The sequence below is a fragment of the Ostrinia furnacalis genome, unplaced genomic scaffold, assembly GCF_004193835.3.
Source record: "Ostrinia furnacalis isolate ACB-3 unplaced genomic scaffold, ASM419383v2 OfSCF6121, whole genome shotgun sequence".
Taxonomy (NCBI): Eukaryota; Metazoa; Arthropoda; class Insecta; order Lepidoptera; family Crambidae; genus Ostrinia; species Ostrinia furnacalis.
Genome location: NW_021136360.1, coordinates 86,597 through 106,604, shown reverse-complemented (window position 1 = coordinate 106,604; position 20,008 = coordinate 86,597). Strand labels below are relative to the sequence as shown.

The 20,008-nt window shown below is 40.8% G+C and overlaps 1 protein-coding gene across 1 annotated transcript; it reads left to right on the top strand.

Annotated features, from left to right (window-relative positions):
- Positions 1–11,126: 11,126 nt before the first annotated feature.
- LOC114362020 (uncharacterized) lies at positions 11,127–17,242 on the top strand (the record flags this gene model as incomplete). Its single annotated transcript, XM_028317270.1, has 11 exons — positions 11,127–11,677; positions 11,771–11,902; positions 11,981–12,103; positions 12,175–12,471; positions 12,567–12,730; positions 12,801–13,612; positions 14,116–14,345; positions 14,906–15,079; positions 15,681–15,831; positions 16,329–16,572; positions 16,647–17,242. Coding segments are annotated over 11 exons (3,039 nt in total), but the record flags the coding sequence as incomplete, so codon positions are not given.
- Between the last annotated feature and the right edge of the window lie 2,766 nt (positions 17,243–20,008).

Here is a 20,008-nt window from a genome sequence, read left to right as displayed (position 1 = left end):
AGAGTTCAATTTTTTTTTTGAGATTTTTTTTTTAATTATACTTAGATTTTTTTTCTTTCAAATACTTATTGTTAAGAAAACTTTTAAGCTAAGAGGTGTAATCTGATAAAATAAAAACAGTAATAGTGATAAATAACGGGCGATACTAAAAATACATAAAATACTCAGAAAATGGCAACAAATAATAAAAAATATACCTACATTTTGAGAAAAATCTGCATTAATTCGTGTTTTTTTAGTTATTTGATAAATTTCTCCAAATAATGCCTCCATAACAGGTAGTTTTATTACTTTGTGTTATTCTCTATTGTATTACCTTTGTAAAATCAAAAATCTCATGTCTCTATCCCTATCACAAAGTTTGCAATGAGCGTTTGAACTGCGTGCATACGAGTATACCTTCTCCGTTCTGTCATAGGTAATTACTTAACGAGGAAAGATTTTTTTAATTTTAAATACAATACATTATCTGTGAAAATTTCAACTGTCTAGCATAGCTATCACTGAGACACAAACTAGAACTGTGAGCACGGATCTTGAGCCAGTCCTGGCTGGTGTACTGCCGGTCGATTTAGAGGTACAAAAGCGTGCCGTTATGTACATCGCATCAAGGGAAAATCTGGGGGCACGGCAGTGCCCCCACCAAGTCNAAAATAAAAACAGTAACAATGCCAAATAACAGGCGATACTAAAAAAATACATAAAATACTCAGAAAATGCCAACAAATAATAAAAATGTATACTTTTTGAAAAAAAAAAACTGCTTTTAAATTCGTGTTTTTTTGGTTATTTCATAAATTTCTCTAAAAAATGCCCCTATAACAGGTGATTTTTATTACTTTGTATTATTTTCTATCGTATTACCTTTGTAAACCCAAAAATTGCATCTCTCTATCCCTATCACAACATTTGCTATGATCGTTTGAACTAAGCCTCTCCGGGCGCGCCATTCACCGCTTCGTTAACAACGAAACTAAAAGTGGCTCTAGATTTGTAATTTTGATAAAGACAAGTTAGATTTCAAATAAAAACAAAAAATTTCGAAGTAAAGTAAGCATTTTAGTTAAAATTAAAATTGTCTCTACCTGTAGCTGAGAATAATGTGGTGGCAGGCCTTTGTTCAAACGATCATTGCAAACGTTGTGATAGGGATAGAGACCTGCGATTTTTGGTTTTACAATGGTAATACGATAAAAAATAACACAAAGTAATAAAAACCGCCTGTTATGGGGGCATTATTTGGAGAAATTTATCAAATAACCAAAAAAAAAACACGAATTAAAATGCAGATTTTTCTCAAAATGTATCATTTTTTATTATGTGTTGCCATTTTCTGAGTATTTTATGTATTTTTTTAGTATAGCCTGCTATTTAGCATTATTACTGTTTTTATTTTATCAGGATATACCTCTTAGTTTAAAAGTCATTACGTTTTCTTTACAATAAGTAATTGGAAGAAAAAAAATTCTATTATAAATAAAAAAAAAAATCACAAAAAATTTTTGTCGATAAAAATAGGTCTAGTTTAATCTATTTTCATATGTACACTTTAACGTGACTCACACTGTATACAACGTGTTAATGAAAAAGCGCAAAACCTGAAATTGGTTCGGAATCGAGAGTAGAATCGATTCCACTAATAAAAAAATAGGGTCAATATCAAAAAAAATATTTTAATTTTAATCGTTACTTAACTCTGTTATCAGAGGTGAATGAACTATCTACGTTAACTACTAACCTACTCATAGGCGTGCATGCCTTGCAATCAGCGCAAGCGTTTCCAGAAATGCGTAAAAAGAGATAACAAGTGCGCGGGGCGAAAACAAAAAGAGTGAATATCTTCGTAAAGAATCCGCGAAAATTAATTTTAATAATTTACATAATTCTTTTATAATAAAAATAAGTTGAGGTGTCTGAGGTTTTGCGCTGTTTCATTAACACGTTGTATAATAAATGTATGTTTAAAAAAAAAAAAAAAGTATGTTTATATCCGTTGTCTAGTACCCATAGTACAAGCTTTGCTTAGTTTGGGACTAGAAGCGCTGTGTAAATGTCCAATATCTGATGTCCAGGGATATTTATTTATTTATTATTTAAACACTTTTAATACACACATTATGCATAGTTGCAAAAGTGACAAAACAGCAGGAGACAAAGATGGCACGTATAATGAAACAAAAGTAGCTTTTAAAATAGTTCCCTGCGTCAATGTTATTGTGTGCCACAGCGATGCAAAATGCAAAGATCTCAGTGTAAACTCTGCCCTCAGAAGGGCAGAACACCGATTTTCAGCTCTTGCTAGAGAGCGCACGAAGCGCACGTGAACGGAATGAACCTGCCCGCTTTCGGAAACATTATCTGCATTAGCAAAAAACATAATCTCATGAGACGCGAGTAAGGACCATACTAGCTTTGTCCCACGGCTTGCCCGCGTGAAATCTAACTTATCACATTGTTCTAAAAGCCTATTTATTCTGATGTATAAACAGTAATACTTACTGTAAATTTTCTTAAATATCCGTTCAGTAGTTTTTGCGTGAAAGAGTAACAAACATCCATAAATCCACACAAAGTTTTGCACTTAAAAAAGTCATAAAACTCATTTATTTATGCAAGTAGGCTTTTAAAAAGCACTGACTCGTCCCAGTATTAAGAGCGTTGTAGCAAAAAGTTGGCGTTCGAATTTTAGGTTTTTATTGCTTGAGGTCGCGTAGTGAGTGCGCAAACTGCATTTATCTGTACAATTTCAACGCTGCGTCGACTAAACGATCTTAATCCGTAGTTGTATCGTACCTAAGACAGTACATCATACATAATAATAAAGTAATCTACACTAATATTATAAAGAGGAAAACTTTGTTTGTTTGTTTGGTTGTAATGAATAGGCTCAAAAACTACTGGACCGTTTTTAAAAATTCTTTCACCATTCGAAAGCTACATTATCCACGAGTAACATAGGCTAAATTTTATTTTGGAAAAACATAGGGTACAGGGGTCCACGCGCGCGAAGCCGCGGGCGGAAAGCTAGTAATGTATAATTTACCTATTTGATTTTTTCTCAGATCAGACTTTTAGCAAAATCAAGTTACGTAATTAATGTATTTTTAATTTCGGTCCAGTTTTCTAGATACATAACTGCTGTCTACAAAATACAAAAAGAAATGAGATCCCATCAAAAACAATACTTGTCAAAAAAACCAAGTCTCGCAACTCAGTTGTTCTACGGTAAAAAGTTGTGAGATCCATGTAATACCAAGTCCAGGCCAGGAAATCTTTAACGTTTTACATAAATATATTGACTTGGCCATCGCATGAAAACACGTGTAAATTAAATTATTTAGTGCGATGGCCAAGTCAATAATTTATGTAAAACGTTAAAGATTTCCTGGCCTGGACTTGGTATTACATGGATCTCACAACTTTTTACCGTAGAACAACTGAGTTGCGAGACTTGGTTTTTTTGACAAGTATTGTTTTTGATGGGATTTCAAGGGTTTACAGACTTTAAAATATACATACTCAATTACTCATAAATATTTATGCGAGCTAGGCAGTTATGCATCCCAAACATTTTATTTTTTCATTAAGGTATCTACTTTTAATATGTGCTTTGAATTTATGCATTTGCAGTTGTACAACAGTTTGTGGTAATTTATAAAATATTTAAAACATTTTCCTGTAAAGGAATTACCAATCTTATGCAGTCTGAAATTTGGAACGGAAAGTTTATTTTTGTTTTTTGTGTTAAAGTTATGCAAATTGCTCTATAATAAAAATACTATAATGTAAATTATAAACTGTAAATGTAAACTGTTTTGAGACAAATAAATACTTTCTATCTATGTATATTTTTGCGAACATTATATTGAGCTACTGTCAGTACCTACCTAGATATGTTAATTTAGTTAAAGAAATATTTCAAGGAAAATTGAGGTTCAAGGTCATAAATGGCTCGCACACATTTATAATATTAGTAGAATTATGGTTTTAGTATCATTAATTGTACAGATGCACATAAAAAAAAAATTGATGGAACAGACTGTAAATCCTGATCTTCCAAACATAAAAAATACTTTCACATTATTGACAATTAACCACGTGAACCATAGCGAAACCGAAACGTAGATTTAACGTCATTTTTTTTCGATAACACAGTTCTAATTCGTAAAGAACTGATGTGGACAGGACTTGAAAGTCGTCAAACCGGCGAGGGAGAAGAATAATTCGTGTAGACTCGAAAACAGCTTTTATAAAAGCTCAGAATGGTCTATAATTCCTTCTAGCCTTTTTTGAAGAAGACCTATCTCCATCCACACTTCTGTACCGTGGCGTCTGTCCCTCGAAAATGACGAGATTGATTAGCTTGTAAAGAATCTTTAGTACGGACATTGCATACGCTTTTATACAGTGTGAGTCTTGATAAAGTGCACATATGGAAATAGTTGAAACTAGACCTATTTTTATCGACAAAAAAGAGGTCTAAATTTTTTTGAGATTTTTTTAAAATTTATAGATTTTTTCCTTTCAAATACTTATTGTAAAGAAAACGTAATAACTTTTAAACTAGGAGGCATAATAAAATAAAAACAGTAATAGTGATAAATAACAGGCGAAACTAAAAAAATACATAAAATACTCAGAAAATGGCAAAAAAATAATAATAAAAAAAATAATGCCCCCATAACAAGTTATTTTCATTACTTTGTTATTCTCTATTACTTTGTATTACCTTTGTAGAATCAAAAATCTCATGTCTCTATCCCTATCACAACGTTTGCAATGAGCGTTTGAACTGCGTGTACATACGAGGATACCTTCTCCGTTCTGACATAGGTACATAACGAGGAAAGATTTTTTTATGCGGAAAGGCAGGTATTTGACCACAATCGCACCTGGGCCCCGATTGCGCTAATTTGTAATGTCTCCAATTCGTTCGCACTTCATCTCCAGTCACGCTACATTTTCATTCCAGATGATGTGCAATTCTGTATCACGGTAAAGTTCACGCGCTAACAAAGACGAAACAACAGATTTATGCAGTTTCCATTAATTTATATTGGAATACTAATACAGTTTGTCATAGATCGTCCTAAATTATAGCCTAAACGTTATTCTGGGTTATAAACAATAACACTGTAAAGTTTCATCAAAATCATTTCAGGAGTTTTTGCGTGAAAGAGTAACACACTTCCATAAAAACTTTCGCATTTATAATATTAGTAGGATGGTTGTGTTGACAACTTTTTGGCCACTTTGGGTGTCACTAAGTAAGTAGTACACAGTATGTGTACAAATATTATTTGACACTGATTGTACATATTATAACTCTTCCATTTTTACCACTACTCCTGTAACACCGCTTCTTATTAAATATTTTGGCATGTTCTATGAACATTTATTACATGTAAAAAAAAAAACAGCCATGTGTGAGTAGGACTCGCGCACGAAATCTTAGCTGTACAACGCGGCAACGCGAACGCTTTTGTTTTTGTATAATTTTAAAGTGAATATACAGACCGGAAAAAAATCACGTTTGTTTTATGTGATCCCCCCTTAAAATATGGCATGTATTTAAATGATCTTTTTAAATTAGCAAAAACGGCAAATAAAAAAATCTAAATGGTCATCTATTTTAATGATTGATCCTCTTTCTTTGAGACATAAAATAAATGAAACCGATCGATATTTTAACCTCTTTTGAACTACGCAAAAAAAAATTGAGATGTAAAAATTATATCTGATCGTTACTTGTTGGTCCTCAAAAATAAAAGAAATGAGCACCAAATATTCAATATTGTGCTACTTTTTTAAATAATTCGATTTGTATAAATTATTTTTTGTCTATATCAAATAATCTTCAAAATAAAAGGGCATGTATTTAAATGATCTTTTTAAATTAGCAAAAACGGCAAATAAAAAAATCTAAATGGTCATCTATTTTAATGATTGATCCTCTTTCTTTGAGACATAAAATAAATAAAATCGATCGATATTTTAACCTCTTTTGAACTACGCAAAAAAAAATTGAGATGTAAAAATTATATCTGATCGTTACTTGTTGGTCCTCAAAAATAAAAAAAATGAGCACCAAATATTTAATATTGTGATACTTTTTTAAATAATTCGGTTTGTATAAATTATTTTTTGTCTATATCAAATAATCTTCAAAATAATTATGTTATGGTACTTATTTTTATTAAGTTGTAGTCAAAGGATGGAAACTATTTAAAGGCACTTGATGTTCAAAGATTTTTTTTTATTAAAAAAGCATACTTAACACGTTCACACTGCGTTATCGGGTCGAATTGACCTTAGGTGCTGGATGCGTTGGTGCGGGATGGATATATTCGGTCTTTTTAATAGTACGAAAGATTATTGTTTTGCAATTGTTTCGTCAAACACAGTCAATATTTGGAAAAAAAAACTTATCAGGTCCTTACGACCCGATGTCGCACTAAAAGTAAACAAATATAGTTTAGTGCTTTTATCGTGTCTAATCGACCCGTTAACAGATGACTTTATGGTCACTGATCACGGTCGAGATCGGTATACTAAGAGAAAATCAACCTAGCGATTTGAAAAAAATAAATAGGTAAAAATTATGATGTCGGGTTCAGGGATGTCAGAAGTAAGAAATTATTTTACATAGCGCCTCTAGTCCCAAACTAAGCAAAGCTTGTAATTTAAACAAACATGGCAATGTATCATTCTGCTTGCTTATTGGCCGCTAAGCCCTTGGCCAACTCAGTAACCAATGACGGACGATTGTCACTCAACCACAAAGTACCGCGTAAATTAAAAGAAATTTTTTAATTAAAAATATTAACCAATAATATTTTTTGTTAGATCAAATATATTTTAAAGTTAAGTTATACATAGATCGAAATGTATTTATTAGGTGATCAATATTAAAAGGCAAACTTGATATAAAAATCATCAAATTAACAAAATTAAAGATCAATAACTAAAAAAGAGGATCAAATATTATTTTTGTATACCAAATATTAAAAGAGTATGTTAAACATAAATATTATGTTACCTTTAATGAAGATCATTCATAATTTATCCGTAGATCAACTAATATAGACCCAATAATTAATATAAGGACAAAATATAATAAAAAACATCATTTATTTTTAAAAGTGCACATACAAAAAAGATCAATTAGTTTTTAGAGGATCAAATAATATTGTCCCATTTTAAAGTTAAGTTATACATAGATCGAAATGTATTTATTAGGTGATCAATATTAAAAGGCAAACTTGATATAAAAATCATCAAATTAACTAAATTAAAGATCAATAACTAAAAAAGAGGATCAAATATTATTTTTGTTTACCAAATATTAAAAGAGTATATTAAACATGAATATTATGTTACCTTAAATGAAGATCATTCATAATTTATCCGTAGATCAACTAATATAGACCCAATAATTAATATAAAGATAAAATATAATAAAAAACATCATTTATTTTTAAAAGTGCACATACAAAAAATATCAATTAGTTTTTAGAGGATCAAATAATATTGTCCCTTTTATTTTTAGTATTTGTTGTTAAAGCGGATATAAATTATCTGTGAAAATTTCAACTGTCTAGCTTAGCTATCACTGAGACACGAACTAGAACTGTAAGCACGGAACTTGTGCCAGTCCTGGCTGGTGTACTGCCGGTCGATTTAGAGGTACAAAAGCGTGCGGCTATGTACTTCGCATCAAGGGAAAATTTAACTTCCAATTTCTTAATTAGCCGCGATCGTTCTAAAATAAGCCGATTATTTGATTCCCGACAAGTCGTTGAAGAAGATTTAATCACTGAATGGCAAAAAAGATGGGATTCGTCAATAAGTCTTCACTTATATTAATTCTTTCCGAATGTACGCGAACGTCTATCTAAGCGGTGGTTGAAAATTGACCATTGCTCGTCGCAGTTCCTACCTAACAGGGCAGCGTCTTTCCGTTCTATACATGGCCAGAACGCACCCATAGGAAACTGCTCGTGTAATATTTTGGAGTGTCTCTTTGTAAATCGGTCATTACAAACTATACACGAATTTTGCGTACTGATCGTGTATAGTTTGTATCGTGGATGGATTCCGTCTTCGCTCCAAACTATACTACACCACTTACAGTTGACTAGAGTGTGTTTAGTTGATTTGATTTAATAAAATATGGAATTATATTTAAAATTATTACATTTATTAGATATTATGCTCGTGCTTTGTCCTCGAGATTAGAAATAAGAACTACCTATGTAGATCACGTACGGTGATGCCATTTTTAAATTCATTAATTATTACATAAAATATTATTATTTTACTGAATCTACATAGTTATTATCTCAAGAACAAAAATCATTTTGACATACATAATTCTTAATTTAAGAGTTATTCAGCCCCGAAACAAATATCTTTTCTATGGCAGAATATGAAACACCAAAAAACTCTTTATCAAAACAATGGCACGTGTCGAAATTGATTCAATGTTTAAAGTTAGTGTCCGACCGAATATGGATTTTCAGCCGAAAACGGAAACGAAAACGAAGCTTCGGCTGCTGTCTCATTTTCGGCCGAAAACGAAAACGAAAACGAAAATGACCTTCAACTCTCAAATTTCAATCTGAAATTATGTAAAAACCTTGAAAACCGTTAATGTTTTGACCAAAAATAAGATGACGTTTGACAGTTGATATTGATAAGGATTGAGTAAAGAAAACCGGCATTAAAACACAAAAAAAATATGAATTCTTAGTAGAATATCATTTTCGGTGTATAATGAAATATTGGGAAGTGAAGAAGAAATACAGGATGTCCAGTGGGAATTTTTCAACTTCAAAAATAAATACAAATAAATTAATGTTTTTTTATTATTTATTACTAATGCAAACTGGAGTTTAACAATGCGGATTTAATATAGGCACTCTCACAGCTGGACCCTTACATTCGCAACTATGCGAGAGCAAATCGCGCTAATAATTTCCCTGCAACTTCACGGCGGATATTTTCTTACAGAACCTGAATTATTTAAGGATTGTTTGCTGTAAACTTTTGACTTGAGATATCCCCACAAGAAAAAGTCGCATGGTGTGAGATCTGGTGACCGAGGCGGCTAGGGTATGTCTCTGTACTTGCTAATCACTTATTTGAAAAAAAAAAAGAAAAAATAGTCCTCAGTGTCTCCATCGAGGTGCTCTCCATGTGTGGGGAGACACCTTGCTGAAATAGAGTTACGTAGTTGACCGGGATGCAGTTGCAGTTGTGGTATCAGACATTCATCGATCATTCGACAATACTTTTCAAATTCTTATTGCTCAACTGCGAACGCTCTGTAGGCTCCCAAGTATCAATCATGGTATACCTACATATAAATATTAATAATTCGTCCTGATAAATAAGTAGGTAATTAGTAATTATTTTTCTACGTTTTAGTGTAGGTTTTTTGGAGTCGGTTTTTTTAAAGGATACTTATAGGTTTTGTCTGTCATCCGCTTTGTACTGGAGCGAAGTCGATCCATAACTACGAACTCTTCCTTTGTTTTGATTAATTTCGTTGCGAATCCAATGACAGTTTTTCCCCCGGGGCAAACTTGACCTTCACTGGTTTGTTTTTTATTGGCGGTCATGCTGTAGGTCCTGGCTACACAGAAGTAGCACAGTTGAGAACGACAGGTGGGAATAGTCCCGTGTCTAGTTATCATGGTTCATGAGATACAGCCTGGTGAGTAGTCAGGACTGTTAGTAATATGTTATTGGTGACAGTTTACGTTGCGCAGTATAGGCACAGTTTAAGCTACCATTTCCCTCGACGCGCAGACGTTCGGCGTGCGGCATGCTCGCGCGCGCGTGGTGGGCGGCGCTGGCGGCGCTGGCGGCGCTGGTGCNAAGACGCAACAGGGCATAATAATTCAAACTAGTTCCGTCTCCTTTTTGTGACTGTTCCACTGTTGAAGTCAGTCATGAACAGTCTGTCCATCATATCTTATTGGAGTGTGATCTTTGGAAGCATGACGCCCATGACATAGGTAATGCTTGATTCAATACAACACACATCTGTTTCTGAAATTTATTGTTGCCGCGACAAGGAAAAAATTCTGTGATTTTAAGCGATTTTGTGAAATGTATTATTGGCAGGTAGCTTAATAGCTCATGAAACAGGTCCCCATAATTGATACTTACTGTCCATGGTGCATACAGGGTCGAACTTTGTAATGCCACCTGGAGGGAAAGTAAAAAAAAAAGAAAGAAACTACTCTTAATACTGCAGATACAAAATTGGGGTCAAAGTAAAGATTTATTTATTTTTCAAAGATTTCCATAAATTTGCATGTCACACCCGGGATTCGAATCAACTAAAATCTCTTAAAAATATTTTATTGCATCGATCGTTAGGGTTAAGTATAAGGATGAAATCTCTCTAACAAACTTGATAAATCAAATGAAAGGAAAGCCATGAAATCTTAATTTATTGTAATTATTTACGGAAAATTGTGTGGTGTGGTGGTGAATTTTAGAAAATTTTTTGGAAATATTTGAATGTAATTCACTTTCTTTACAAAAATTCCTTTGAGTAAAATTTTCTATCTACAGTATTAAGATAAAAAAAAAACTCATAAAACTCATTTATTTCTGTAAGTAGGCTTTAAAAAAGCACTTTTACATGTCCCAGTATTAACCCTACTAGAGTACTTTCTCTCCAGGTGGCAATACAAAATTCCACCCTGTATATCGTTTTTTTAAAGGATACACGGTCTGTAGGTTTTGTTTCATGTCATCCGCTTTGTACTGGAACGAAGTCGAACCTTAACTTCGAACTTCTCCTATGTTCTGATTAATTTCGTTGCGAATCCAATGACAGTTTAACTTTCCCACGGGGCAAACTTGACCTTCACTGGTTTGGTTTTTATTGGCGGTCAAGCTCTAGATCCTGGCTACACAGAATGGGAACGAGAGGTGGGAATAGTCCCGTGTCTAGCTATCACAGTTCATGAGATACAGCCTGGTGAGTAGTCAGGACTGTTAGTAATATGTTGGTGACAGTTTACGTTGCACAGTATAGACACAGTTTGTAGCTACCATTTCCATCGACGCGCAGACGCTCGGCGTGCGGCATGCTCGCGCGCGCGTGGTGGGCGGCGCTGGCGGCGCTGGTGCTGGCGCGGCCGGCGGCGGGCGGCTGCGGCGTGGCGGAGCTGGCGTGCCGCAGCGGCGCGTGCGTGCGCCTGGACGCGTACTGCGACGGCGAGGCGCAGTGCGCCGACGGCAGCGACGAGCCGCCGCACTGCTCCGTGTGCAACCGCACGTACTACGGGCGCGCCGGCGTGGCGTACGCGGTGGCCGTGCCGCCCACGCCGCGCGCGCCCTTCCTGTGCCACCTGACGTTCACGGCGGGCGGCGGCGCGCACGGCGACCTGGTGCAGCTGGCCTTCGACGAGTTCCGCGTGGGCCGCTACGAGCCGGGCGCGCTGGACGGCTGCCCCGACGGCTACATGCAGCTGTCGGAGCTGGGCCGGCCCTTCACGGGCGGCTCGTGGTGCGGCGAGTCCGACGGCACCGCGCTCTACTACAGCGAGACGGCGACGGTGACCGTTTCTGTGAAGCTGTTCCGCATGCGGCTCGGTGAGCCGTTCGGCTTTCGCCTGCGATACAAATTTATTTCGCAATTGGACGCGGTGGTTAGGTGCGTAAAATCAACTCTTATTTACTTTTACTTATCCGTTGATCAGTTTTTTCTACATAATTTGTAGGTGGTAACCGCTTGACAATTATCTAGGTTTGGGGCAATGGAGGCGCCGTTGGAGCGCGGCGCAGTGTCGCCGGGCACGTACTGCACTCGGACTTACGAGGAGTGCCATCGGAAATCCTGCCGACTGCAGAGTCCGAACTATCCTGGCATGTATCCAAGGTACGATATTTGCGTTTCTTGTTTAGCGAAAATACAAAGGAATTATATGATACGAAATCAGAGTTTGTTTTTGTGCAGAAATGTGACGTGTTACTGGAGTCTGCGACAGAAAGATATTCCAACGTGTAAGCATGCAATGATATCCGTGAAGCAAGAGTATTCGCATAAAATGCAAATAAAACGGTCCATATCGATGGCAAGGTGAGTTATTTCACAACTTTACCAATATTACATTTGAGAAAATAACAAAACTAAAAGGAAATTTTCCACAGTCTAAACAAGACTGGGCGCGCAGTGCGCGCGTGGCGCGAGTGCACGGGCGAGCGCGACCGGCTGATCTTCTACGACGGCGCGTCCACGGACGACCCGGTGCTGGTGGAGTACTGCGGCGGCGACTGGCTGCCGCGCGTGACGTCACGCGGGCCCGAGATGCTGGTGGCCTTCCATTCGTCGNACTCGTCCCCCTTCAGCGCGCCGCTGCGGCCCGCGGCGCCGGCCGCCCCGCTCAGGGGCTTTGAGCTGGACGTGGACGTCGTTTTCGCTGATTCCGACTCCCTTGATTATGCCAGGTTGATTACTATGAATCTTATAATGTTTTACTACAACATAGCGATGAACAATACATTTTATAAGAATATGTTACAAGAATTTATCTTGTTTTTAGAGAGGCGCGCAGATGTGAATTTCATGTGAAGGCGTCTTCCTCCGAGGAAGAATCTAACGTCACGGCTCCGACTGGGGGGCGAGGGAGGCGCGGGCGACTTCGAGCTCCATCTCACACGCTACCGCCGAATACCACCTGCACGTGGACGTTCCATGGTAGACCGGGTGAGTTGAGTTACATCGACGTTGACATATTGGCATTTATCGGATTCTTTAAAGTTATTTTTGTCCGCAGGTGATTTGGTGTGGATATATTTCTCAAGTTTTACGCAATACTCATTAGTAGAGCCTCGGCGTATAGAGAGCAGCGAGAGAGATGAGGAGGGTACCGTGCCGGTGACTCCTCGAGCCCCGCCACCCACAGAAGGACGCGAGGGTGGCGTGTGTGCAGTGGAGTTGCGTATTTGGGACGGCGGGGGGGCGGGCGAGGCGGGCGCGAGGCTGCTCGGCCAGTATTGCGACTCGGCGCCGGCCCTGTGCGCGCGAGCCGCCCTCGCGAACGCGACTCGGTCGCCGCGCCCGTGCTCACCTCCAGACGGCTACGTCTCGGCAGCAGCGCTGCTCTCGCTAGCGGCGACTTCACTTCACGGAACTGCAACGCATCCGCTTGCGTTTTCGTTACACTATGAGTTTGTTGACGCTCGTCTCGAAGGCATCCCGTCTCCCGACGACGGACGACGGGCGCGACCGTGGCCGCCGGAGTGCGGCAGGACGCTAACTACTCCGGGCGCGTTCTCGTCTCCGCGGAACGCTTTGTGGTTTGGTCGTGGTGGTGCGCGAAGGTTACGTTGTGTGTACAGGTTACAAGTGAATGATGGACGAGTTATTCTCGATCTCAGTGCGGCCGCGTTCGGGCGCGAGCCCGCGTGCTCGACGCGACCGGACCCGGTGACCGGGCGGCCGTCGTGTGTGCCGGACCCGGTGGAGCCGCGGCCGGAGGACCCGGAGGCTGGCGACGATGTGCCGGTAGATTTTGACGGTGACGACGATATGCCGTTACGAGTGCCACATTTACGAATATACGAGTCCCCTTGGCCGGGATACAGGGTAAGTGTTTATTGTAACAAAATTTTAGGTCCGGTTTCTGAATTGAGATTTCTACTTTGAGCGCGTGCTCATCTTTTTATTATAATCATCATCATTTCAGCCATACGACGTCCACTGCTGAACATAGAACAGTCCCTGATGATTTCCATATTGAGTGGTTTGTAGCGGCGTGCGTCCAGCGTCTTCCTGCTACCTTTTTGATGTAGTCGGTTCACCTTGTGGGTGGAAGTCCCACGCTGCGTTTTCCGGTACGCGGCCTCCACTCCAGAACCTGCCTGCTCGATCGGCCATCAGTTCTGCGTACTATGTACTCTGCACATTGCCACTTTAGCTTGCTAATCCATCATCTTCTACTCAAGGATGAATTGAATATAACTGATATAACTGAAAGGGATCATTGTAAGCAATTTCATTTCACAAATAATTTACTTAATATAATCACTATGGCCCCTCCCTTCAGGCGCTGTGAAACGCCTTTGTGGAACATAAGTGATGTGCGGCAGGTGCCGGTGGCGTGCATCTGCGACAACAGCAGCGCGCCGCTGCGGCTGGAGTCGGGCGGGCCGGCGCTGGAGCTGGAGCTGGTGGCGCGGCGGCTGGCGCCGGCCGAGGACCAGCGCCACGTGCACTTCCGCGGCGCCTGGACGCGCGCGCCCGCGCCCGCGCCGCCCTGCGCGCAGCGCCGCCGCCTGCCGCCGCCCGGACAGCGCGTGCACCTCGTCTACCCTTATGAGTGAGCAAATCTATGTAAACCTGGACATGATATAATTTTATGGTCATTATGTTTATTTTTATTTTTTATTTATTTAATAGGACAACCAACAAGACATACACTGGAAGACAATCAATATTTACAACGTATTTAACTTAATCTAAGTGCTGCCTTAATTATAGATTGCCACGGCATGCAATGTTGTAAAAGCTTAAAAGAATATGACTTATCGCTTATGTGGTCTACTAGTGGTAAGACCACCCGCTTCAGACGCAGAGGTCCCGGGTTCGATTCCCAGTGGGGGCAGATTTTTCTGTTCGGTTTGGTTGGTGGTAGGGCTTGTCCTAAGTCCGCATGGCTAGCTACCATCATCTTACCTAAGTCCGTCGCCATAACAACAATGTTAACAGCATTGTTGTGTTTCGGCAGTTAGAGGTAAGATAGCCAGTTCCTCTGTGGTTGAGGATTCCGGGTGAAGCTCGCTTCCACCTTCGGCCTGATCATCACTTACCATCAGGTGAGATACAAGCCAAGAGCTGTATAAAAAAAAGACTATGTTTATTATGTATCTTTTCGCACAGCCATGACCGGACCTCAGAATGTGGCGAGAGTCCGTTCCTGCTCGCAGCGCGGGGCAACCGGTCGGTGTTCCTGCGCGTGTGGGGCGAGGAGCTGGCGCCCGCCGGCGCCGGCGCCGACCCGCCGCCCTGCCACACCACCAACAGGATCCTCGTCTACGAGGCACACTCCACCAAGTGAGACCAAGATCCATTCTGAAATTATTATAGATTTACATTAATATTTTTCATAGAAGTGCTAACGGTACCGTAAGCATCTACATATATTAAGGCCCAGTACAGACGGTGAAACGCAACTGCAAGTTACTTTGACCACTGACTACCAGAACTGGTCGCGTCATGTGTGGTCTCTCAACGGACGCTATGGCAGAAACTTACATGCAACTCAAAAGTAACTAGCAGTTGCAGTTTCGTTTCACCGTCTTTTCTGGGCCTAAGTGTTAAGTTGGTTATCACTTTTTTATTTCATAAGAACGTTGAAGTCAGGTTTCTGAAAACCAGCGTCGTGGCTTCCCTCACCGGGGGCCACGGCATATGCTGAGTGGGGTCCCATTGCGATGGGCATCGCTGTGCGACAGGGTGGCACTGCTTAGTTTACTTGCTCATTCATTATATGTTTTTTATGTCACCTCTGTCTTATTTGCTTTTTTTTATTTTACCTCTTTTGTCTTTTGTGATGTCCATGGCAATAAATGTTTCTTTCTTTCTTTCAATATAAAGTGTCACTTAGCCATCTTGAAATTGGATGGGTCGCGGTTCCAATCCTTGTTGTGCGCAGGTTGGTGCGCGCGGTGTGCCCGGGCGGCGCGCGCGCCGTGCAGCTGTTCAGCGGCGAGTGGTGGGGGCGCGGCGCGCGGCCCGGCGCCGGCGCGCTGCTGCTCGTGTGGGCCGCGCGCGAGCCCGGCACCGCGCAGTTCTCGTGGATGGAGGTGAGCGAAACAATTAGATATATCTACACCAACGCCAAGCTCGCTACAAATAAACGAACTTATTGAACTTCTTCGGTGTATGTAAAGGGTGACTAAGGCTGGGTTGCACCATCTAACTTAAACTATAGTCTGGTCCGTGAGCACGTAGAATTTTGTCCAATGACCCCAAGCTACTCATCCTTATCGCTCGCGCGTAATTATGTTGCTATCGCGCTCGCACACTCACTGCGGATGCCAGTCGCACAGTCGCGACAGCAATATAATTACGCGCGAGCGATAAGGATGAGTAGCTAGGGATCATTGGACAAAATTCAACGTGCTCACGGACCGGGCTGTATAACAAACGTCAAAATATATCTGTCAAAGTCCATACAAAAAGCACCGGTTATCGTTATTGTAACGGCTAAAATTAGGTGGTGAAACTCAGCCTAAGTTAATTTCTTTATTCATTTTCATCATTTCATTTTCATTTTAAAAACAAAGTGCGCTGGTGGTAGGTGTGGCGGGCCGGGCCGACGGTGCTGCAGCGGCTGGCGGCGGGCGACGCGTGGCCCAACGCGTCGGCGTCGTGCGCGCACGCGTGCGCCGCGCTGGGCGCGTGCATGGCGGGCGCGCTGTGGTGCGACGGCGAGCCCGACTGCCCGGGCGGCGGCGACGAGGCGCGCGGCTGCGGCGCCGGCGCCCGCCTGCTGGCCGCGCTGGCGGCGCCGGCTGCGGCGGGAGCGGCGGCGGCGGCTGCAGGTGACTCTCTCGTTTCCCACGACATGAAGGCTGCCACCGGCGACAGCGGCAGTACTAACGTGTGGTCTGCGCAGGCGGCGCGGCGCTGCTGGCGCTGGTGTGCGCGGCGGCGCTGCGGCGGCGGCGGGCGCGGCGCGCGGACAAGCAGCTGCTGGGCGCGCTGGCGGCGGGCCGGCGCCTGACGGAGGAGCTGCTGTACGACGCGTCGCGCGCCTCCTCCGCGGCCTCCTCCTGACGGCGCGAGCGCTCCGTCGAGTACATCCACGTGGACCGCGAGACCACGGTGTGACGGAGCGCGCCGCCCTGTACATAGTGACGTGACGTTTGTCTCGTTCTCGTTTCGGTTGTCGCGCTCGCGCCGCGGGCTCTGCGAGTCGGCGGCGCGTGCGCATCGCACAATTGTATTACTGATTCTGTTGGGCTCTGATGTGATTCTATTTCGTTAGATATTTTGTGACGGGTCGGGCGAGCGTTCGGTGCGGCCGATTAAGTCCGACGTGGTCGGGATATGAGTAGTGTAATTAATTAATTTAAGTGCCGGCCGGGCCAACGCGACGCGTCGACTTCGGCTCGTGGACTATTGTTTTATATGTTATTGTTGATGAACTGTCCCGTCCCTCGTTTCCACTTGAGTTATGGAACGCTAATATAAATATAAATTAAATTACGAAATCGAATCGGTGTTTCATTTAATTTGAACGTTAACCCTATATGATTCCGCTTGATCCATAAAGGAACTGAACACTGTCACGCATCACGTTATTTATAAATAAAGATTCTATTTACCCTCAATGTTCCACACCTGTACCCGAAAATATTTTTAATACATATTAAATGCCGTCGTGTAAAAGTGCTCAGGTAAGGATATGCCACCCTTCCTCGGAGGCGAGTGTTTTTTGAATGAAATCGAGCATAATGAAGGCATTACGATTTCACGCGTAAACCGAAAGGAACGAATCGCGCCTGCATAATTTACTTGGTTGCCGCAAGCGAGAGTGGGCCCTGTGTCTGGGGTCCACAATTGAGGTTGGCGTGAGTCGCAGCAGAGCGTTACAGTTGCTGTGCGAGCCAATAAAAGTCAGCGGCGAATACATTTGCCCGCCGCCTCGCGAATAAAGTGCCCAGGTACAAAGGACATTAAAAGTAAGTATTGAGGCAAAACTACTCGCAGATAGATACTCTACTATAGTTCTGTGACACGATAATACGCAAACAATTTACTTTATCCATTTAAAAGTCATTAAAAGCCCGAAGAACTTTTATTTCGTCCAATAGTGAGGTCGGGTCACCACGCTACTAACTTCGCTGACCCTTGAGAGCAAAGCCGTGTTCCGCAGTCGACCGCTAGTTAGTACATTGGCAGCTGACAGTGAACATTTTGTTGTTATGTTTAGCGTAACTATTGTAACGATAATGCACGTCTTGCCAGTATATTTGTGCACTAACGTGCAAAACGTGCTATAAAATAATAAAATGAGTCGTTAGGAAAATCTAGATGTGCTAACAATATGCCGTACCTACTCGACTGCACGTGCCATTCCTTCGGTGGCGGCACCGTACACCCAGGCCCTTAGGATGATTTTTATAACGACACAAAGTGGCAAATGAAAGGAATTAAATTACAATCTAAACTTTAAAGAGAATAAGTTTTTCAGATAAAAGAGAAAGAAATTTTCGTATAAAATGTTGCCAAGAGAAGCGTATAACTTGCACTGTGACAAAGTTATCAGAGAATCATGTAGAGCCAAGCTTCTAACTCTACACCTCAGTTTGATTACGAAAAGCTTCGACCAGCTTGCTGGCGATGTGCAGGCTCAAACCGATCTACTGCTCGCTATCGCCAATGCTTCTGCAATCCGTACTGTTCATTCCCATTGCCTCGAGGGGAGTAGCCACGAAAACGCTACGATGAAACATTCATTACCTCCGTTATTAATTCATTTATCCATCTTTATTTACATTTTGAAAGAATTTTCGAAATATTTTTCTTTAATATTTATTATGTTTACGTTATGTTAATTTGTGTTAAGTAAGGTTATGTAAATTTTATGATTTTTCATTTAAGAAAAACGAAAATTCCGTTATAGCGTTGGTCGACGGGTATTCAAATAGCTGTTCCACCCCCTCGAAGTGAATGATAAATTACAAAAGAAACGAGTGAAGAATGGCCCGATCGGAACAATTTCGTGTTTATTGACGAAAACGAATCGCCGGAGGTGAGATGAGAGAAAACAATATTATGAGAAAGCTCGCTGCTACAGCGCCCGCCCGAGGATACTTCAGCAACGATGACTTTCGGAATTGCATCCGTATTTACGGATTCAATCAACGAGTGCCAGCAGCTTTCAGGAAAAGAGAACAATCGGACAGCTTAAGACCTTGAGTATATAATATTATTTTGACAACGAAAGTAATTATGTCACGACGCCAGTACATTCCTTCAACCTACGCAATGACAAAAACAGTTATTTTTTGTTTAATTAATTAAATTATTTTCAGAGTAGTTAAAGGTTAAAACCATTGCGAGTTGACAATTAAATTCTAGATGCTATTTATAGCACATGGCTTACGTCATGGTTAATACATAATAGCCCACGATAACTTAAATTGTAAGAGAAAGTCAAACGAAGGTAAAATTCCTTTCATTGTGGTTGTAAGCTTGAGCCTGTGTTAGTAACTACCAGCGTCCTCTCGCAGCGGTCAGTTCGATGCCTGAGCCGTTGAGCTGTTCCGCATTTATTATTATGTACTTTTTCTTTTTATGGATACATTAGCAGCAAGTACCTACTGAGTGACGCGTTTGCGAAAAGACATCGCATTTTTTCTTCAGGACTTCGATTCAGGAAGACAACTGAGGCGCTGTAAAAGCCATTACCTTCTGAATAGAGCACATTCGTCAGGATCGAATATCCAGGAGTGCTGTAGATACTTTTCTTTTACAGTTGGTTACACAGGGTGGATCATTGTCAAAATGTTTTTGTACGAGTTTATAAATAACGTTCTAAATGTTATTTGGTAATAACACTGTAGTCTAGTTTAGTGATTCAGCATTTATACTGATCGTGGGATGTCTATTACTCTATGCTATCTACCTACTGTACCTACTGGACATAAATTAGTTTGAGATGCGACTTTTAACGCTAAAAATTAATAATAACTACTGAACATACTTGGTGCTTTCGGTTATCGTTCTTAGTGTTATACTGTAATATGCATCGAATCAATCGTTAAAGCATTGCTCAAAATCAAACATACAAACCAAATCCAAAATGATATTGTTAGAGTCAAATATCTATGATTTAACTAGTCGGCTTGATGAATCAGTGACAATAATAAAGAATCAAAGAGATTCAAATGTGATGATACTCAGTTATTTGAAGTTATTTTATTTACGCATCCTGTACGTGTATCAACATTATTGTAACTAGAATAAGTA